At 37.5% G+C, this 22,925-nt stretch overlaps 1 protein-coding gene across 6 annotated transcripts in view; it reads left to right on the top strand.

Moving 5' to 3' along the window:
* The window catches only part of CORIN (corin, serine peptidase), a 173,940-nt gene that overhangs the window by 117,967 nt on the left and 33,048 nt on the right, over window positions 1-22,925 (top strand). For 5 of the 6 annotated variants that reach the window (XM_074866112.1, XM_074866113.1, XM_074866114.1 and 2 more), the window contains exons 7-12: window positions 1,432-1,539; window positions 3,119-3,229; window positions 4,142-4,258; window positions 6,937-7,035; window positions 15,544-15,775; window positions 21,839-21,984. In XM_074866112.1, coding sequence (XP_074722213.1) covers window positions 1,432-1,539; window positions 3,119-3,229; window positions 4,142-4,258; window positions 6,937-7,035; window positions 15,544-15,775; window positions 21,839-21,984 — 813 coding nt within the window. The remainder of the gene's footprint in view (window positions 1-1,431; window positions 1,540-3,118; window positions 3,230-4,141; window positions 4,259-6,936; window positions 7,036-15,543; window positions 15,776-21,838; window positions 21,985-22,925) is intronic. The other variant, XM_074866115.1, reaches the window with a different exon arrangement.

Below are 22,925 nucleotides of genomic sequence, written 5' to 3'. Positions count from 1 at the left end.
AAGCTATTGGCTACAAAGCTCACAGCTCAGCCAGAGTACTTTATGTCCTGAAGCATCATCCTTCACATTGTGCTATAAATTCTGTTTGGACTTTCTGAGATGATGTGAAACTTGTAGAAAGCATGAATACTTCTGGGGGGGGAAGGGGAAGAAGTGATTCATGTTCAAGTTCTAGAGTTGAGGTTGGTAAAGCCTTGAGAAACTTAGAGTACTCACCTAGGAGGTGGAACACTTAGCTGACATTGATCTGGAGGGATAGAAACCTCACTGCACCTTCTGGGACAGTGCTGCACCTTCCAGTGTGTAATATACTTACTTAGAAGGACACCCTTCTTTCAAAGTGGGACGTGCAATCATGAACACAGGAGTCACACACCAAGAGAGAGAAGCAAGCGGTAGCATGATTCTGTTTTTTAGTGGTTGAGCATCTCAGCTGAGGAGAGAGACTTGTGTTCCAGTGCCTGCTCTTGGAGCTCTTTCTGTATGTTGTTCAGGAAAGAACTCATTTAAATGTATAAATCATTTTAAATGCCCACATATTGCAGTAAGAAAAGGCACAAAGAACTTCCTTGATTCCAATGGCATAGCTTCAACAGGAAAGAGAGATTGTCCACCCAGCTGTTCTATATCCTAGCATTCTCCCTGGAAAAGACAGATGTGAAGAAGAAGCCTAGAGGAAGGCAGTGAAACTAGGTCACCCACTTTCCAACTGTGTTTTTAATCAAAAGTTATTAATGGGACCAGGCACCACTAACCTTATTTTCTCTTCTCCCCCCTTACCTAATTACAATGTAGATTCCATGTTTTTATTGAACCTGATATTATTCAAGCATTTTGGATATTCTTAGAGAATATTTATCAGGGCTTTACTGAAGGCCTCAGCCATGGAAAGAAAGGCTAAACCCACGTAGGGCTGACAGTGCTAAGAATTCCTTGATGAGATGGCATCAGGCCAAATTGTGGGCTCAAAACTGCATAAAACATAAAGCTCATTTGAAACCACTGTAAGATCAAAGGTGGGCCCAAAACCAGTGTTTGGGGATCTTGACTTTGCTGTTAGAAGCTTCAGCTCCACCTAACAGCCACATCAGGTTCTCAAGTAATCTAGCCGATGAAACCCACAACTTTTTTCGAGAACTTTTTGTGTATAAATTAATTAAACATTTTGGTCCATATGTGTAACCAGAGCACTTTCTCCTCATGGTCTTGATCAAAAAAAACAATTGGTAGGAACGTCTAAAAATTGCTTTTGATTTTTCTTTTTCTTCCGTATTAGATTCTAATAAACTGGTACACATTGAGTATTAATGCAGACCTATAAATTGTAGGGTATCTTTAGCTAATCTTGTTTTAGTCAATACATTCCAGTGTTCATAGTTTATTTGAATGTTCTAATGTCATGTTAACATTTTACAAAAATTTGTTTTGTAGACTGCAGTGATGATGTATTTCGTTGCAACACGGGGAAATGCCTAAATTATACCTTTGTTTGTGATGGATATGATGACTGTGGAGACCTTAGCGATGAACAAAACTGTGGTAAATGAAAGTTTTATGCTTTTCTAAAGTCTTTAAGATAGCACTATTGCCTAAACCAGCAATCTTTTTCCTTAAACTACTAAACAAGTAATATGCCCTGCTGTTATTCTTTCTGGGCAAAGTAAAAACAGCTCACAAGTTCTATATGCAGTTTGAAAAGGTTTGAAGGAGAGATCTGGGCTAATCCAAATTTTGAAGATAGTGGTGTTTTGAAGAAATACTCTGATTTCCAATGTGGTTTAAACTAATTCAAGATGTTATGATTGCTTTCTTGATAACTTGGCTGAATTTAACTGAGATTAAAGCAAACCATAAGAAGATACACACTGGTGATGCCAGCTGGTTTATAGCTGAACTGTTTTTATGTAAGGTTTATATTGAACTATGTTTAGATGATCAAATTCTGTTTCTTTCAAATTCTGTTTTCAATCAACTTTGTATGTTCTGCCTCCTTATATTTGTGTTTCTACCTACACTTAACTGTCGTAGGAAAAACATGAAGTTTTGCCATAAAAAAGAATAATCTTCACATGTAAATATTGGAAAACTTTGAAAGCCTTATTTTTTCTAACTTTTGGTCCTGGAACTACACCTGGAAAAAAATGAAGTACTCTAAAATAATTCTTTAAAAGTTAAAATATTCTTACTTATTTTCTTTCGCTTCTCTAAGAAAAAGCACAGAAAATTTCAAAAATAAAAATTAAGACATAATTTTTTTCTGAGATTTGCTTTATATTTTTTCTGCAAATTAAACATATGCTAAGATTTTTCACTACTTTTTGTCATTTTGGTTGTTTTGTGGGTTTTTTTAATAAACCGTCTTTGATTAAAGACTTTTTAAAACATTAATTTGAATCCTACCATTCCTGTCTTGAGATCGTTTTTTCTATGTAAAATCTAAGATCTAACTTTTTGTACAGGCTATAAATGGGTTTCACGGCAAGTTTGGCAGACTGCATTTTGTCTGTGCTCCCTATTTATTGTGGTGTAAAGTCATCCTGCTCAACAGAATGCTTTTCTTTATTTGTGAAAGCATTTGGATAGAAAGAGTGAGATCAGGATTGTAATGCTTTCTTTGTAGATCATTAAGGAAAATTCTGAGTGTATGCAAAAAAACCATAGTTTCTGATTAAGTGCCAAATATGGCAGTTAAGAAACATTTTATTTTAAATTTTTTTACTTCTTAGTAAAAAGATAAACATAGGGAATGATTTTCATTGATGACAACTGAAAATGTTGGCTAACTGAAAATCATTCCATCAGATGGGAAGCCAGAGGATCTTTTAATCTGCTTAACAAATCTTAGAAACTTGTTTATTTGCAAATGGAAACAATTGTACATCTGAGAGAAGGAATGAGTGCATCATTATCTATATAGGCAATAGAATTCAGAAAATCTGTAACTACCATCTGCAAAAAAATCTGCAGGTACAGAAAATCTCTTATTGTAATTTACTATTGCAAAATGGCTCATTAGTAAGAATGATTAGCTTATAGGCATAGAACAATTGATCAATAATATAAATTAAATGGTAATTTATCCTCCTTTTTTTTGTTCTCACATTTGCATTTTATTTAGATTGTAATCCAGTGACACATCATCAATGTGGAGATGGGAGATGTATAACAGCTGATTGGGTATGTGATGGTGACCATGACTGTATAGACAAATCAGATGAAATCAATTGCTGTAAGTTTCCTTAATCTCTAAATTAGTTTTTCTTTCTTTAACATAAAAACCAAACTGTAAGATAAGTAGCATAGTTACTTATTACTTGTAGGGCAAAAGTATAAGCTTATTTGATTTCAGAAGTTCGCACTTGACAAATGTCCCTTTTGGTAGACAGATGCAGCAAATTAAACATTTGTTGACCTTGAGAAGTATCAGCATTGTCTTGTGTTTCAGCTTCTTGTTAATTAGAGAATTAGCTTTTTCTTAATTGTAATGTTGCCATTAAAGAGGAATGAATGTATATAACCTCTTACACTGTAGGCATTCTGAGTTTGTGACAGCTTTCTGATGTGTCTTTATGTGACCTATCACACCTTGTCAGAGTTTGGACTTCTATTTGCTCTAATGATGGTGGTGTATATCTGCAAAACAACTATACTAGGAAATTGCAAAATCAAGTATTGGGGAACTAGCACGTGTTTTAATGGGATTAAGTTTCTCATAAGACATATGCTTATGCCGCTTTGATTCTTGCTGCCATTCAGTGCTTGACCTTGCAATCATTCTTCTACAATTTCCCCTGAAATTTAAGAATTGAATCTAAATAAAGGAATGTAAGTAAATAATCAAAGAAAAGGTAATAATTTTTATATGAGTAAAAATGATGGGTTTTTCTTCTTGGAAAAACAACCTTCATCTCAGCCTGTTGCTAATACCTGAAATATATAGTTTCAGTCCCTGTAGTTAAAGATCAGCACAGCTGTAGGCTATTGGAAACATAGCCTACATGTAATGAAAAATGTCTAGTGACCTTCAGTGCTAAGCAGTGTTATTAGCTCCTCCTAAAATAACTTCAAGGTGATGCTAAAAAATAATTGAGATCTTCATTAACCTAAATTGATCAGAATATTGTCTTTTTTTTCTCTCTAGCATGTCATAGTCAGGGCCTAGTAGAGTGCAGAAATGGGCAGTGCATTCCTAGTGCATTCCAGTGTGATGGAGATAATGACTGTAAAGATGGAAGTGATGAAGAAAACTGCAGTGAAAGTAAGGATATCCCTCATTTTACTCTTCTTACTGAACCTAACGCTGACTGCTTTGTTCTGAAGTGCCTTTAGGTAAAGCTGTCTGACAAATTTACTTTCTTTGCCTTTCAAATAACACTTGCAAAGGCTGGTTTTTGTCTGCTTTCGCACAGGAAGTTGTAAGCAGAGTTTTATAAGTCCTTAAAAATATAAAAAGTTGAAGAAATGGAGGTGATGTTTAGCATAGTATTTGGTTATCTGACAGTATCAACTGTTAATTGAAATAAATTAATACACGTTCACATTATCTGTAGCAATTAGAAGCAACTATCACAAGGATTGGTGTTGTTTGAGGAGGAATTTCCTCATTAAGGTCCTTTTTTCATCACGACTTGGGATTCAGAGAAAGGATGTTTTGTGAGTAAACTAATGATTTAGTGTGACTGAGGGAAAATATATGAGAATGTAGCTGCTTAAAAACTGTTCCATGATGGATTGTATGAAAGAAAAGCAAAACAGGCAGTTTCTTGAGATAATTTAACTGAAAATGTCGATGCGTGATCTGGGCTACAAGTCAGTGGTGTGTTTTGTTTTCATTGCTTTTTGCTTCTGTGAATGTTTGAAGAAATGGTTAAAAATCTTTTTTGGTAAGATGAACAGATACAGATTCCAAGGATGCTAAATGCAGAGGAGTAAGATGGGGTGATAATTATGCAGTCAGTGATCTCCCTATATGCTAAAAGATTTTTCTGCTTAACATTAGACTACAAAGCTTTTAAATATGAAAGTTTGCAAAAAACTCTGTCGAATATTTTGCAATATTATGTAGAGCAAAAGTCTTCCTTTATGCAACCATATCCTGTCTGTCTGAAATTTGTATGCGGATACATAGGTAAAATTTGGATTTCATTTGGATTATTCCTCTTTAGTTCCTTGGAAAGTTTATGTAAAAGCAAGGCAGAATTCTTGTTTGTAACTTTCTTTTGTATTTCTTATGTATTTCAGCAACCACAGAAAATGTAATAGGACATACACTTAATACAAAGACTTCTCTGTTCTACAAATCAAACAATTTGGATATGCCTATGAGAAGCAGTGAAGTTAGGACTGAAGTGATCTGGAATATTTGTTTTGTTACAAATGCAGTAAATATGTGCAATCAGCATAGAAATTTGAGGTCAATATGTAGCGACTTGCCACTTGCCTATATAAGGATACAGGGACCTTGTGTAATAGTACAAGTATATACATATAGGCGTTACAAATGACCATTGCTTCATCTATATCTGAATGAGAAAAATGATCTCCTTCATTACATACCTTAAGGAAATTTAAGGTATGGCATCTATTAACATTAATGCTGTCATTCATTTTGTGACAATAGAAATCTAATATAGATGTATTCACAACTGGTTCTGTGATCCCTTCAAAAGACAGGGTAGCATGTGTTTATGGAAGTTCAGCACTGACTGTGCCAGGATCAAAAGAATCTACACTGCAGCACAGGGATTTTTAAAGAGTTGAGAAACAATTCTGCTGTGGGATAAGGAGTTAGAGCAAATTTTAAAAATGAATTTTAATGTAAAGATTTGTGGTAGCTTTAGAAGTCAAGAGGTTTTCTCTGCCTTTCAAGTTCCATTTTGCAGTCAGATGCACCTGTAAAATAAGACTGTCAATTGCTGTAGCAAAAGAAAATACCTCCATTGCTTCAATATCTAATACATATGAAGGGAAGTAAATTCACATAATTATGAATAGAAGTGACTACATCACGAGTTCTTTTGGACAAGGTTGTTGTCAAGGTCATTGAAACAAGATATTTCTTCAGCATCTTCTATATGCCCAATATAAGGATGCCATGACTGAATGATTAATGTTCACGGACAGTAATACAATACAAATACTAAGAAATAGTTGCAATAAACCATTTTAAACAGGATGACCTGATAAAATCCAAATGGTTCAGTCTCTGTGTAGAGAATAGTAAATTAAATGACTGATTTTGCAAAAGTCATATGGAAGAGAGAGTTTAATGGTTTGGAAAGGAGCTATCACTGCTATGAGACAGAGAGAAGTCCAGGGATTTGTCAGAGAAACTAACTACCCAGGAAATGTGCTCAGAAACTTTTTGATGAAGTGCTGGTTTTAGTTATTCTGAATTCCATAGGACCATAGCCTTTTTGGGTTTCTTGTTGTTGTTTGGTTTTTAACCAGCTAAAGAGGGACAATAAAACTTCAGCTCTGACAACGTTTCTTCAGGATGGTTTTTATTGTCCACCAAAACAATCATAAAATGAAAAGCAGATCAACTGAATGGCACTAAAGAATAATTCCCAGAGGGTGTTCTCTTTCAGCTAGGACCTATTGTTCCCTTTGAAATCCGATTCACATGACTTTTCATACTCTGTCAGAGGATCATGGTAAATGGTTTTCAGAGATCCATACCTCTCATTCAGAAACTGTGATATAAATTCTTATATTAAACATAGGGGTAAAGAAGAGTGACATCTGGACAGTGCTGCACACTTGTCTTCCTTACAGCACTTCCTTACTGCACTTGAAATGCTGTAGGGTACTTATTCAACTATGTAAAGGAAATACTTAATTGTAATGTAACCTCTGTATTTTCTCATCACTACACTCCAGTCATTTTTATTAGTCTGGTAAATAATTAGAAGAGTAAATTTCTATTTTCGTCAGGTCAAACCCTCTGTCAGGAGGGAGACCAGAGGTGTACTTCCTGTCCTGATCCCTGTGGAACTTCTCTCTGTGAGATGAGAAACAGCCAGACAAACTGCAGTAAGTAGGTTACATGCTTCATACTGTCACTGTTTTAGGGTGTTTTAGAGTATAATGAGGATGCAGGGTAGGACACAGTAAGTAATACTTTAATGCTATCTATGCACATGTGTAATTAAGTGTTGAAAAGGGCAAAGTTGAAACAAAAGTTTCATCATAACTCTTGATTATTGATGTACTAAGAGATACTCATAACATTTGGGAGTGAGATACTTTTCCTTCTGTGAATTTTTGATACGTTCTTAATGTGTGTTTACAGTTGCACTTTTTCTTAACATTTAATGACATTCAGTCATTACAACATAGTGTAAATGTAAAGCAGAAGCTACTTGTTTATTTTCAAAATGTTGCAGTTAGCTCTGCCTCTTTGAACCTGCCTCTCCACGTGTCAGTGGCGCTCAGGTCGCAGAGACTAATACTGCAACACCGCAATTAGCCTGCCTCATTAAACCTGCCAATCCACATATCAGTGGCGCTCAGATCACAGACTAATGCTGCAGGAGGTTAAGACCTTCACGGGGACATCAGTACAAACACCAATATGATGGATACAAAATGTCCGTTTATTAAACTGTGTATCTCACCTATCTACGTTCACCAAGTACCTCCTTCGTGGGTGTGCCCTTAACATTACAAGCCTATCCATCACCTTACCTCGTAACAAGGGAGGGCTACAGCTATTCCTTCCGTACATCGCGAGATCTTCCGAACGCCACTCCCTACATCAAAATATAAGAAAACATGGTATTGTGTTTAGGAGTCTGGAAAACTTTTAGCCCTTTTGTAAAGGAATAATTTTGATATTCAAACTGGCAAAACTAGTTATTCTTCTGACCAATACATATTGTAGAGGATCAGGGTCTTCAACACTGCGTGTCTTCATTTCTGTGTCCTGTCCTATACTACTCCATGCAAGCCTCCTTTAATCATCGTACACTTGCTTCTGAGTAGCACTCTCACTTGTGCAATGCAGCACTGTGAACTCAGAAGAAGTCTATTTGGCTAGGGTGGAAACTGGGGCAGAACTGTATTCAGAAATATTCAGACTTAATTAAAACTTGGTGATATGTCACCTTGGCGCATGAGCAGGCTTGCCTTCACTTATATATAAATGTGTAGACATATCCTATAATTGTTTTGTGCCGAGAAGTTACCTCTGCAAGGTATTGTTTGGTGCTATACAGTAGCTTGTTTATATAATGTTATTACATTTAGGTTGGAATGGGTTTGGGAAGGTCAACTAGTCCAAAGTCCACAGTGTTTGTTTGAGACAGGCACCATTCATGCTGGGGCCTTTAGATGCTGCTGAAGTAAAGATATAAGATACTTGCACATATATATTTTATGAGTGCTTCTATCAGTGCTTCTAACTCTTTGAAAAGGGACAATCATAAGCACTATGATTAGCATTAGAAGGAAATTAGTTGACACCTTTGGTCAACTAGTCTATGATCAAAGCAGTGCCAATTAAGTTATGTGGTCCATGACCTTGTGCAGCTGTGTTTTGAGCACCTCCAAGGACAGAGATTCCACAGTCTTTCTGGGAGACCTGTTCCAGTGTTAGGCCACTCTCATGGTAAAAACCTTTTTTCCATATATATAACTGGGATTGTTTGTGTTACAACTTGTGTCTTTTGCCTCTCCTATCCCTGTGCACTTCTAAGAGTCTGGCTCTGTCTGCTGTACACCTTCCCATTAAGTAATCGTTAACAGCAATAAGATCTCCCCTTAGCCTTCTTTTCTGATGGCTGAACGAACCCTCTTTTCCCAACTTTTGCCTGTAGGTCATGTGAACCAGTCTCCTAACCTGCTTGGTGGCCCTCCACTTACCTCATTCCAGTATGTTGATGTCTTTCATGAGTTGGGGAGCCAAAAAACAGGACACAATACTCCAGATATGTGCCAGTGCTGAATAAAAGGGGATGATAGCCAGTCATCTTGTCAGAGGCAAGAGTCAGATTCATCAGGCATGATTTTCCCATGATAAATCTATGTTGGCTGTTCCCACTCACCTTTTTTTTCTTCATGTGTGGACATGTCTTCCAGAAGAAACTGGTCCATAATCTTCCTGGGGACTGTGGATAGACTGACTAGTCCGCTGGATCCTTCTTGCCCTTCCTGAAGATGGATGCGATGTTCGCCTTTTTTCCAGTCATCAGGTGCCAGGGTTGCCATGACGTTTTGAAGATGATATAAAGCAGCCTTCCAATGACATTCCTCAGTGGAAACTGAGTCAGAAAAGACATTGAGTACTTTGGTCTTTTCTGTGTCCCTGGTCACTAGTTCTCCTGCCCCAATAGGAAGCAGACCCACATTTTTCTTATATTTCCTTCCGCTGTCAGTGTACTTACAAGAGGTGTCCTTCTTGCTCTTTACATTGCTCAGTAGTTCAACTCTAGTTGAGCTTTGGCTTTTCTAACTCCATTCTTGTATGCTTAGGAAATGTCTCTATGTCCCACTTAAGTGGTCTATCCCCTCTTCTGGATATTTTATCTTTGTGTTTGAGCTTGGTCAGGAGATATGTGTTCAGCCAAGGTGGCCTTATGCCACTCTTGCTTGACCTGCTTTGCATTGGAATGGACTTCTCCTGTGCACTGAGGAGTCTCTCCTTTAAGACCGACTTGCTGTCCTTAAAGCAGATATCAGCATGATTAAAACTCTCACAAGTACCAGGGCCTGCAATCATGAGGCATCTTCCAGCTCTCTGAAGAAGGGTTCATCTACCTTCTCTTTTCGCTAAGGTGGTCTGCAGCAGATACCTGTTATGTACATCACTTGCGTAGATCTATCCTCTAAATCATATCCATAACCATAACTAGTAGGTGTTGGGGTTTTACTTGGCTGTTGTGAACCAAACAATCACATCAAGAAATATTTAGAAAATGTTATGAAATGGGAAGGAAGGTATCCATATAACACAAAACTAGTAACAATCCACTTAATTTTTAAAAAACCTTTTAACAGAATTTAAAGTTTTAAAATAATTCAGATATTTATTTTGGTTGAAATCTCAGATATCTTTATTGAATTATCTTAGTAATTTTCTTCTCTGTGTCTTGCAATTCATGGTCAGATATTATCTCCCATGAGAGGTTGTCCCCTCCTAGTGAAAAGGAAGCAATATATCTTGGGATACACTCTAATCAAGTAGAAATCAAACATGAGATATCACAACAGATCAAATTACTTTGGTTATTGACCACATCTGCAGTTCCTGCTGAAATCCCTTGGAGTGGTAGATATCTGACATCTCCAAAGCAAACAGTTCTTCAAGTAATCTTTTCTTGTCTTTGGTGAGATTTGAAGGTCATATTTTCCTCATGTTTTAAGATCAGAATACATGAGTATTCATTGAGATATAATTACTGAATTGTATAACTCCACTCTAGCTAGTCACAAGTTTAAATGTGTATGATGAGATTGATTCTCTGTGGGCTGAAGTCTCATGGAAGTGAAGGATGTTTAGTCCCAGATCTCTCTGCCTGCAGGAGAAGCAGCATCTTCAGCAGTCTGTGCCTCTGAGAACAGGTGTTGCTTCTCAGTTTCTCCATTTGAAGATTTGGCCTTTTTATTTGAGCATTACCAACTTTGCCACAAAACTGCAGTTTACCCAGGAATGGGGGCTTCTATATTTTTATCTGCTGTTTCAAAGCTTCTTTACTCTTAATGCCTCCAAAACTTAACAGGCATTACACTAAACTCTGTTTTATATGTTTAACATCGTAGCAACTTTATATTTACTCAGGTCAAAAAAAGACATTATTTTGTAATTTTATTTATTTTTAAGTAATTATAACTTAAACTGCTTAGTAAAGAGCACATAAAGTGAATCTGATATATTGTGACAGGATCAACATTGGTTTCACAGCTGATAGCTGTGCAGTCACCAGTCATGCATAAGGTTTTCTATTGGGCTGTCATACAAGGCACCAGCAGCAGCCTTATCCAACAAGTAGGAAAATATGTAAATTTCCACAGCAGCCTCTGGTTCATGTATACTCAGGGAGCAGTTCTCTCTCAAGCAAATTGCCTTTCATAAACAATGACAACAGTCCTGTAAAAGGCAATGACAGTCTTCCAAGTAGTGTGACTGCAATTCAGTCTTCCTCACAATGAGAGAGTGCTGAAAGTATACTTTCTTTCTTGGATTCATCTTCCTTGTGGATGAATCAGTATGAGACTTACTGTGGTCCAAAGCAGTTTGTCCTGTGGTCCAAAATCTTTTCATGATTAATGCAGATTTTTGTTTCCCATTGTATGTATGGACAGCAATTTTGGAAAATGTTTGAGTGGCTAGGACTATGTTAGATAGTGAAAAACATTTTTTGACATGATATTTGAGTTCTAAAACAAAGTTCCTATTCCATGTCATGACAAACCCAAGAGCTTGTTAGTGAAGATGTTTCCTCATCATATTATGGGCAACAGTCTATAATTCTCAACAGGAGTAACACATAATCTGAATTAGACTTCTGGATCATCTCTCTTTCTCCTTTTCTGGTCCAGTGAATATTTAATTGTTTATAGACAATGAAACAGCAAGAGAATTTGGGAGAGATTTTTCTTGCCTAACATCTGGAAGTACTGTTGTCGTCTTTTCATGTTATTTTCGCTGTTCATATTTTGATGAGAGTTCTTTCATCTTTGATAAGAGATGAGGATTCCCATGAAAAATGTCAGTTTTGACAAAGCGGTATTTTCTGGCCCAAATAACTCTTTGGTTGGAAAATTCCAAAGCATAGGCTACTTTTTGCAAAACTGAACATGATGGACGTTCTCTATGTGTGATAATAATGTCTGATCAGTTTAGGCTGACATTATAATGCAATTACAACATATTTAGGGTAACAGAACAAATACCTGAAGGGAGACTGTAAAGAAGACAGAGCCAGGCTATTTCAGTGCTCAGTGACAGGACCAGAGGCAGTTGGGACAAATTGAAACACAGGAGGTTCCGTCTGAACATAAGGAAACACTTTTTTTACTGCATGGGTTACTGAACACAGGTTGCCCAGAGAGGTTGTGGAGCCTCTGTCTTTGGAGACAGTCAAAAGCTGTCTGGGCATGGTTCTGCACAACCGGCTCTAGGTGGCCCTGCTTGAGCAGGAGAGTTGGATCAGATGACCTCCAGAGGTCCCTTCCAACCTTAGCCATTCTATTATTCTGTGAAATATCCCATTCACTCCTGTTACTATGTTTGAAACTAATTCCTATATAGTAGGTAGAGCAAGTTAATAATAAATACATGAAGATATTAAATCCAGGTATAATCTGTTTGGGGTTTTTTTTGATTTAGGATAAAAGATGCAATGAATTCTATACCTTGTTCCCCACTCATTAGGTTGTACTTACATATACTATAAATAAGGGAGTAGCAAGATCTCTTAAACTGTAGGACAGTCATGAGAAGGAAAGATTAACATTTGGGTTACTTAAATTCAGTCAGATGTTCCCCTGGAGTGTATGTTCTGTTTGTTCCTCTGCTTGTGGATTGTAGGGAATTGGGTGTGAGAATCAAAGTTACTCTTTTCAAACCTAGCATGACACTTTTCCACATAATGTGAGAGAAATTTTCTAAACATAGTGTGAAAATTGTAATCATATTGAAAACATGCAAAGAGCTATTCTACAGGGGCATTTCAGTAAACTAGATTTTCTTCTAAATTCATCTAAACCCTTATAAATATGAGGCATAACAAAAGAGAGAATGATATATGTGCATTTCTACTGTTCTGTAGTACTGTGCTTGAATAATGTTATGTTACACAAACACTTAAAACATTGCATGTACTTTTGTGTTCATTTACTCGAGTTTTATCATGAAATACTGATGAACGTACAATATTCTGTACACATATCATGGTTTAAGCTCAAAGGGCAGCTGAGCACTAGGCAGCCGCTCGTTCACTCCTTCGCCCTTAGGAATGGGGAGGAGAAGATAAAACAAAAGGTTCAGGGATTGAGACAAGGACAGGGAGGGATGACTCACCAATTATAGCCATGGTCAAATGACAGACTTCATTGATGAAGAAAAGAAGAATATCAATTTAATTTGAACACCACCACCACCACTTAATTTACCCATCAAACAGAGCAGGACAGTGAGAAATACAACCACGCCTTAAAAACACCTTCCCCCCCACCCCTCCCTTCTTCCTGTGCTCAGCTTCACTCCCAATTTCTCTACCTTGTTCCCCTGAGAGGCATAAGGGGCAGGGAATGGGGGGTTGTGGTCAGTTCATCACCTGTTGTTTCTGCCGCTCCTTCCTCCTCAGGGGGAGGACTCCTCACACTCCCTCCTGTTCCAGTGTGGGGTTCCTCTCATGGGACCCAGTCCTCCACAAACTTCTCCAATGTGAGTCCTTCCCATGGGCTGCAGCTCTTCACGAACTGCTCCAGCGTGGGTCCCTCCCATGGGCTGCAGTCCTCCCAGCAACAGACTGCTCCAGTGCAGGCTTCCCTCAGAGTCCCAGCCTTCTTCAGGCACAGCCACCTGCTCCAGCGTGGGGTCCTCCCTGGGCTGCAGGTGGAGATCTGCTCCGCCAGTGACCTCCATAGGTGTCAGGGGGGCAGCCTGCCCTCCCACCATGGGCTGCAGGGAGTCTCTGCTCTGGCACACCTCCTCCTCCTTTCTTCCACTGACCTCGGTGTTTGCATAGGTATTTCCCTCACAACTCCTCCTCCTCTCAGGTTCCCCTTCCTAAATATGTTATCACAGAGGTGTGGCCACCATCCCTAAAGGGCTTGCCCTTGGCCAGAGTCTGGTCCGACTTGGAGCTAGGGGAGCTTCTAGAAACTTCTCACAGGAGTCACCTCTGCAGCCGCCAGCTCTGTAGCCCCCTCCCCCACTACAGAAACCCTGCCACACACAAACACAACACAGCACATCAAGAAAAGATGCTTACTGGGGAAAAATCAAAAGACAAACTGATCTGGGCATCTGGGGCTGAAGTGTGAGAGGACAAGGGAGAGTTCATCATGAAGAAAATGGCAGTAATGTGAGGAGGTTTGTTGAAGTCTTTGAACCTCATATACCCCAAAGCTGCAGCTAAGTGGTTTGAGACAACAGAAATAGTTCAATATTGGCAGTATGCAAGGATTTAGCAGAGAGGAAAACTATATAAAATAAACCTCATGATCCTCAGATTAGAGGTAGATACTAAAAGAAGTTCTAACAGGGAGTGCCAGTCCAAGAAAGACTGTCCAGTTCTGCTCATCAGCTGAATAATTGACTGTTGGATCTTCTTTCAACTTCCTCTCAAAGATCCAGCTATAGGATCACACAGTTGCCACATTGTGCTGCCACACACTAGCAACTGGCTGACAGAGAATATTAATCATGTTAAGATAAGTTTGCTTCCAGAATAAGCAAATACATGCAGTCTTTTGATAACAAATTACTTTCGAATAGTACACTTTTTCATGGAAAATTTTCTCATATTTTGAAAGTAAATAAAATTTTAAAATTCCACATTGGTCTCAGTGCTAAATAAATAGCTGACTTTCAGTCTGAAGTGAAATTCTGTCTGTTTTTTTCTGTTGTGGTGGAAAATTAAAACATAAATATTTCTGACTACCAATTCGGGAAGAAATACATAAACTGAACAATTTTTTAAATCCAAAGTACTCTTTCAGATCAATTTAAAAAAATTAAAAGCTGGATGGTTTTTGTATATAACTATAGTCTGTGTAATCATATGGACTTGTGACTGTTGCATTTATTTTGCTCTTGCTCATCGTTCTCTTTACTATCAATTATGTCTTATCTGAATGAAATTATTAGCATGTAGACTGTCTCTTGCTCAGTGTTTGTGCAATATAAGCTAATTGTCCCCATTCTTCCTTCAGGTCTTGGGATTCAAAAAATAAAATAGAAAAAAAATCCTGCCTTCAGTTTTCTATGCAGAGAAATTGTGCAGTCTCTGTCATTAAATATTTTTCAAGACCTGACTGAATAAAGCCTTGAGAAACCTGATCAGTCCTCAGAGCTGACCAAGCTTTGGGGAGGACATTGGACTAGAGACCTCCTTATATCCCTTTCTACCCAAAGTATCCTATGATCCCAGTTGTCTTAATTTTGACATTTGCCCTGCTAGTATGAGGTGTGTTATGGTAGCATAGTACACCAGTAGGAAGTGTGCTGCTGTATGGTACAGGAGCTCTTGAAAATCATTAGAAACTTGATTTGGAAAGGATAAATCTGTTTTTAAAGAATGGTTTATTGTACCATGTTAAAGTTAAGATGTTACTCAGGAAGTTAATGCATATTGGTAGGGGAATATAAGTCTCTGAATAGGTTATTAGGTAGGCAGAGGTCAAACCCACCTTTCTTTACTGGCATGAATAGGCTCATATGGGGTCTTGAGCTCTGAAACTTGTAGTTTCTCAAGCCTGAGAGGAAATCCCCTGATTGATAAGTTTGTTAAATACTTCTGTAATTATTTTTTTCTATATTTCCTTTAATCTCACAACATTTGTGTTTCTTTTTTTGCTTTCTTTCTGTGAAAGGTCAGTGTGAACCAATTACTCTGGAACTCTGTATGAACTTGCCTTACAATTATACTTATTACCCAAACTACCTGGGCCACAGGACACAGAAGGAAGCCTCTATCAGCTGGGAGTCTTCTCTTTTCCCAGCCTTGGTCCAGACCAACTGCTACAAGTACCTTATGTTTTTTGCCTGTACAATCTTAGTACCAAAATGTGACCCCCATACAAATCAGCGGATCCCACCTTGCAGGTACTATACTATGTTTAATTCTTGACTGACATTGTTTGTTGTATTACTCTTTCTCAATTTTCTGTTTCCATTGAAAATGCCAGAAATTTTGCTTTGCATTTCCATAGCAAAAGATAGAGCGCTATATTTTTTAAGATCATTAAATGCAGTTCATTACTGCATTCATCACATGTGTGATTAGTATCTGAAGTATTCAAAGAGAGGAATAACAGTTCAATAATTTTCAAAATGTATATATTGAATAGACTAGACTATTTTAGTTAGAAGGGACCTACAGCTGCCTGACCAATTTGGGGCTGACCAAGTTAAAGCATGTTATTAAGGGCACTGTCCAAATGCCTCTTAAACACCAACAGACTTGGGACATCGACCACCTCTCTAGGAAGCCTGTTCCAGTGTTTGACCACCCTCTTGGTAAAGAAATGCTTCCTAATGTCCAGTCTAAACCTCCCCTGGCACAGCTTTGAACCATTCCCATGTGTCCTATCACTGGATCTCAGGGAGAAGAGATCAGTGCCTCCCTCTCCACTTCCCCTCCTTGGGAAGCTGGAGAGAGCAATGAGGTTGCCCCTCAGCCTACTTTTCTCCAAACTAGACAAGCTCAAAGTCCTCAGCCGCTCCTCAGAGGATGTGCCTTCCAGCCCTTTCACCAGCTTTGTTGCCCTCCTCTGGATGCATTCAAGGACCTTCACATCCTTCTTAAATTGTGAGGCCTGAAACTGCACATAGTACTCAGGGTGCACCAACGCTGAATACAGTGGGATAGTCACCTCTTTTGACTGGCTGATTATGCTGTGTTTGATGCACCCCAGGATGCAATTGGCCCTCTTGGCTGCCAGGGCACACTGCTGACTCACCTGCTGTCGACCAGCACATCCAGCCACTCCTCTCCCAATTTATACTTGTGCCCGGTGTTACTCTGTCCTAGGTGCAGGATCTGGCATTTGGTCATCTTAAATTTCATCCCATTAATCACAGCCCAATGCTCTAATCTATCTAGATCTCTCTGCAAGGCCCCTTGTCCCTCAAGAGAGTCAACAGCACCTCCCAGATTGATATCCTGATCAAAGTTGCTAATGGTGCATTAAGCTCCTGCATCCAGACCATTGATAAATATATTGAAGAGAACTGGCTCTAGAATTGAACCCTGAGGAACACTGCTGGTGACCGGTCACCAGCCAGATGTAGCCCCATTCACTACAACCCTTTGAGCTCTGCCCTTCAGCCAGTTCTTCACCCAGCACACCATGAACCCACTTATCCCACAGTTGTCCAGAGGATCCTGTGAGCTTTGTATGAACCATTTTCCATTTCTGTGTGTTTGATTAGAATTGCAGCACTATAAAGGGTATTTAAACATAGAATCAATTCATTTAATTTGGAACATTAGCATTTGTAATAAGTTCCTTGCATTAGTATATCACTTTTCTATGCAAAGCACTATCCAAATAATATTGACAAAACCTGAGATTTTAATGCATGCTTACCTTTCTAAATTAGAGGAGTGCCACATCATTCTGAATTATAGACTAATTTATGCTTATTTTTACTTGTCAGATTAACTTTTCTACTATCCTCATCAATTAACATGACTGTAGTTTGCAGGGTTATGCCTGTATCTGTTCAAAAGAGCCTATGTTCTGTAAATCTTACGGCTTTGGTAGCAGCAGTTGTTGCAGGTTAGGAGAGCTTATAAACCTGATCAACAGGCAGAGCTTTTTGAGTTACTGGCTGCTAAAGCCTTCTCATGCTGTATTTCTGTCTCTTTTATTGGGCCTACCCCAACAGTATTGCTCAATGAACATCTGCTGTATTGAAACAAAAATGCATTGAAAATTACGATACATGTCCTAAGATATTCTACCACATGACATTGTTGACAAATAGATAACATTTCTTTGTCTAGGGATGTGCTTCTTAGTGCAGGTTAAGAGTGAGTCACAGGGAAATTTGCTGATACTGCTTAATTCTCACATAGTGACCTAACAGGAAAGTTAGAATATTGTATATGGGATAGCTGTGAAGTTACAGAGTGGTTTGTGCAAGCTCTGTTTCAGGCCTGCTTGTTTAAAAATCAAGTCGTCTTTTTTTTTTTTTTTTTTTAAGAAAAGCAGTATAACAAAAAAAAGTTGGGCTTAATCTAATGTAGAGGGACAAAAGTTAAATTATAGGCTCTTTGCTTCAGCAACCACATACCTAGCTAACAGATTTTAAGAAGTATCACAATACAGTTGAATAGTCTTCAAATTTAAGGTATTAAACAGACAAAGAAGAATTCATAGAAAGCATAGAATAATTTACTTTGAAGGGGCTTCTGGAATCATCTGGCCTAACTTCCTGATCAAAGCAGGGTAACATCACATTTAGATCAGATTGAATATACAACATAAAATTTTAAATCCTAGGATTCTAAGCTCTACTTTTATAACTGTTTTCAGGTTTCACTCTTATGTTAGATCACAAGTAGAGAGTGATTTTATCAGGAAGGGATACCTTGCAAGGTCCCACTGAGATCTGTAGTACTTGCTTTACAATAACGTTTTAGGAAGAATTTCAGACACAGATGTGATGTAAAAATGTTTTAAAAATGAAAGCACATATAGCCTCATACCAGTAAACTCTTGAGTTACTTGATGAATGTAGGGCAGAAAAAACTAAATACATTTGATATAAATATAAATCTACTTAACTACAGTTTGAAGCTCCTAGAAGGCAGCATATTATATTCTGAGCACAGAAACTGTATTCTGAGAATTTGCTGGTGCCTTTGCAAAATAACTGCCCTCTTGTTCAAAGATATCAATGGTTAGTTAAGCTTAATAGAACACATGGATTGCTTTACCCGTCTTTTCCTGTAAATATGAAATGGAGTTCAGCTAATGCAGTTTTTCAGTGTTAAGCTTTTCAAGTCAAAGTGAACTTTCCAACCATGAAATGCAAATTCATGTTATAGTTCTGCATCTGTTATAAAATATACTTATCAGAGATGAATTAGATTTTTTTTAATACAGGCACAATGATCTGTTCTTTTAATTCTAAGTGGTATAACTAAATGATTTTAATTTTACTCCCTTTGTATAAAACATCTGTCCCTGCTTTGCAAGGCTTTTAATTGTGTTATTAATTTGATTGTCATGCTTTATTTTTTAACTATACTGGTCTTCATGAAGTTCTGTTCAAAGTAAGCAATACAGGTGAAGAGGGTTTTCTGAGAGAACTGAACTTGCTGTTATTGAGTCCATTCATTGATCTATCAAGTGTGTTTTCAAATTCTGAACAGTGTTCTTCATCTGTGATAAGGCATTGGTAATATTAGTTCAGGTCTGGAGAAATAATCTTTGAAGATTATTGTGTGCTGGGTTCCCACTGAGGACAACTGGAGTTTCATAGATGAAGAATATCTGAGGAATAAGCTCAGAAATTCCTGTTTCCTTATAATTACAAACTATTTTTTTTATTATTTGATTCTGCAGAGTGCTGAGCAGCTTCTGGAGATTCTGGGTCTCCAACATTCCAATAAGTGTATCAGTGTCCCTTATTTTGGGACCAGTAAATGCCTTCCTAGTCACATTAGCCTATAATGACATGGAGATTACACTATTTGTGTATTTAAGTAGTCTCCAGCTGACTTTGGTGTTGTTTCAAAACTGTGATGAATGTGTATGAAGAATAATCCTGGTCAAATCTCATGCCCTTATGTGTTGACATCAATTTAGGCATCCCATTACTGTATTTGAACTGGGAGAGCAAAGTGATATTTTAGTTAACTGCTAAATATGCTTAATGTTCTTTAAAAAGTGCTAGATTGAATTTCATTGCAGAAAATTGCACATTTCTATGCTACATCTATTTATTTTTTTTTTTTTTACCTTGTATTTCTTTCTCCTACCAAGAAGGGGGAGATTTCTCTGCCGTGTGATGTCTACTCTTGTTAACTGTTAACTTGTTAGATTGATTCATGGACAGTACCACAGATGAGATTTGGCTGAGAAGTAAATAAAGAAGTCTGTTACCAAGGTATTCTGATACCCCCTCCAACTGTGAGACTTGGTATGGGAATGTAGGAAGGATTAAAAAAAATAAAAGTACTAATTGCTCTTCCAATTTTCCTAGCAGTATTGCAATAGGATTCCATATGTGCTGTGATGGGCACTACTTTGAAGTTCATCTACATTTTACTTCTTTCACCACAGACTGACAACTAAATAGTTTGCAATAGCTTTTGGGAAGGGTCAGCTTTGGCTAGAGATTTGAGTGTGCAGAGAACACAGGATGGAAATGACTTAGATGTCTCAGCTAACAGAATCAAATTTTTAAAATGTATTCATCATATTATTGTTGTTGGTTTTGGGTTTTTGTCATTGGTAAATAAAAATTCTGGCATTCAGAAAGCTGAGGTTATAAAGTGGTGTGAATAAACCTTTTTGATATTGAGGAGGATCTAAAAGGAAAGTCAACTCAATTGTGAATCATTTGGTGTGGAAAAACATTGACTCTTCTTCAGGCAATCCCCCAAACCAAAATTAAATTAGAAAAGATTAATTATGTATTGTTTTCTCAAAAGAGCATAAAATAATTGATCCTAAATGGATCTGTTTGCTTGGTTTTTGTCACTGCATTTCTTGAAGCTTATTACAGGAAAAAAAGTGGTCCGTTTGTCAAAAGATCAAATGAAAATGAGTGGAATAAAATGCCTTCCATGAAAGGAGTGTCTGTTCCTAGAAGAAAGATCTGGAAAAATTAATAAAATTAAATAAAAGGCAAGTTAAAAGTGACATGAAGGAAACTGAAAAAAATAGAAATGGGTGGAATCCTACTGTTGCATATTTTTCAACCTGTAAGAGCAAAGGAGAATTTTCTTTGAAATGGTAGGAGAAAGTCCAAATGATTATAAGTTCAGAAAATATGATCTGAAAGGTGCAATTAAATGAGTTGCTGAGTCTAGAAACAAGAGAAGACTTGGGGAGACATCATAATCTTCAGATAGGTAAGTGAGCTTCTGTGAGAAAATAAATAAATTGTTCACCATGTTCACTGAGGTTAGATCAGAATGGATTTAAAGTGCACATCAGGAGAACTGTAGGTCAGATATAAGGAAGATAATAGATATCTCTGTATGAAAATAAGTGATAAGGAAGTATTTTAAATCTTTCTAACTGAAGAGTTTTTAAGAACAGCTTGGACAAATATGTTAAGCATGATGCATATTTCCATTTGGAGGAAGAGGTGAAAAGGATGTTGAGGTTCCTAATCCCATACTGCCTAGTTAATATTCCACAAAAAGGAAAAAAAGAGGCAGTTTAAACAAACAGGAATTCATGATACCACAGATACAAGACAAGGCTATTGTATTGAACAGCACATCAGGTATGATTCCAGGCAAAAGTAGTTACTACATGTTTAAAGTAATGCTTAAAATAATAGAGGATTTTTCTATTAAGCATTTTCTCTTTGTACTTTTGAAGCATTTGACACTGGATGTTTTGAAAGACATGATATTCATCTAGATGGACCGAACTGATTTTGTGTGATACAAGCTCTATTGCTTTAACTGACAACACCATCAAGACAGGGTTGATTTGTGCTTTGATTTTCCCCCAAACTCATAATTTTATTGAATTCCTGGGGAGTTCTTTGCTCTTTTGTTTGCAGATTTAAATATTTTGTCCTTCTGAAACCACATGGTTTTTGAGGTAGCATCATCAGAAGAGGTAGAATTTCACTGGTACAAAATGTATTTGGCTTTTTTTCCTGAAGGAGGGCATTTAACCTTAAAAAAGGTTCTCTGCCATCCCTTGCAGAGGAGGGGATGTTTGTAAGTAGTTATATTTGGCTATTATGTTATAAATCGGGTAATAGTCTGCATAGAGTAACTTAAAATAATATTTCAACAATAACAACATATCTTTTGACTTTTTTTTTTTTTCATGTAAAGAGATCTGATTAGCTGATTTTTCCTTGATCTTTGTCTTTAACTTTGGCTAGGAATATTAACTTCCAATAACTGGGAATTTCTAAGATTTTCACTCGGTTACTTTGTGCAATTCTACTTTGTCTCCTCAGGACATTATGTGTACAGTCTAAGGAGCGCTGTGAGTCTGTGCTTGGGATTGTAGGTCTGCAGTGGCCAGAAGATACTGACTGCACTCAGTTTCCAGACGAGAACTCAGACAACCAAACTTGTCTAACACCAGATGAAGATGTAGAAGGTAACTCCTACAAATACATATAACAGGAAATTAAAGATTTGATTAGGTTCCCAAAGTCACTTTTTCCCCCCCCTATACCTCCTCTTTAAATTACAATTAAACTGAGGGAATTATTCCAAACTGGGTTTCAGGGAATTTGGATACCTACTATTTGCAGATAAGAGGAAGTTCTCTTAAGAAATCTATTTGAGGGGAGGATCAATTACCCTCAACTTGTGAAACTCAGTGTTTGAGATTTGTTGCTAACACCACACCTACTGCTCATTTGTGGTTTTATACTTCACTTTTTTACCTATTTAGATGCTGTAATAATGCTTTTCTAACCAGAAGGCAGATGCCTGGCGATCTTAAAAAAGCTGAGCCCCATGACAGCTCTGAGAAAAATATTGTAATGTTAGAGTCTTTGCCAACTATTTTTCGCTCTTGGTTTTTGTTTGGGGAAAGTTTTGTAGAGAGTTGTGCCAAACCAGCTTCAGTAGCAACTGACAAATTTCAGTTTTTGAGTTCAGACATAATACTAATCATTGTGGGTATGAACATGGAACAAAAGACTGAAATTGCCTTAAATGCTTCTGGATATTTTTTGTATGTATGAAGAGAGAAGCTGTGCAGCTTTTCCTTCTGCAGTGGTCATTGGATGTGAGATCTGTGGGGATTCTGACATGCCTTTTTTTTTTTTTCTTGCCAAAACACCAGTAAAGTAGCTGGGAAAATAGTGAGATGGTGTGTGCTACAGTGCCTGCAATATGCTGATGATGTTCAGTTCTCACTGTTCTCCTCCTACTCACCTCTATGGTGATGACAGTCTTTCCACAGCCTTGATCTTACTCAGAGAAAGCAATGAGCAGAAACTAGTTAGTCTACAGTTCTTTTAGTGAAGATGTTTAGTGAAGATTGCTGTGAATATAGTGAAGGAATCATAAAGAAACAATGAAGCATAT

This window comes from Strix uralensis, chromosome 4 (assembly GCF_047716275.1).
Source record: "Strix uralensis isolate ZFMK-TIS-50842 chromosome 4, bStrUra1, whole genome shotgun sequence".
Classification (NCBI taxonomy): domain Eukaryota; kingdom Metazoa; phylum Chordata; class Aves; order Strigiformes; family Strigidae; genus Strix; species Strix uralensis.
Note: the sequence above shows the minus strand (reverse complement) of the source record. Positions and strands in the feature narration are given on the sequence as shown.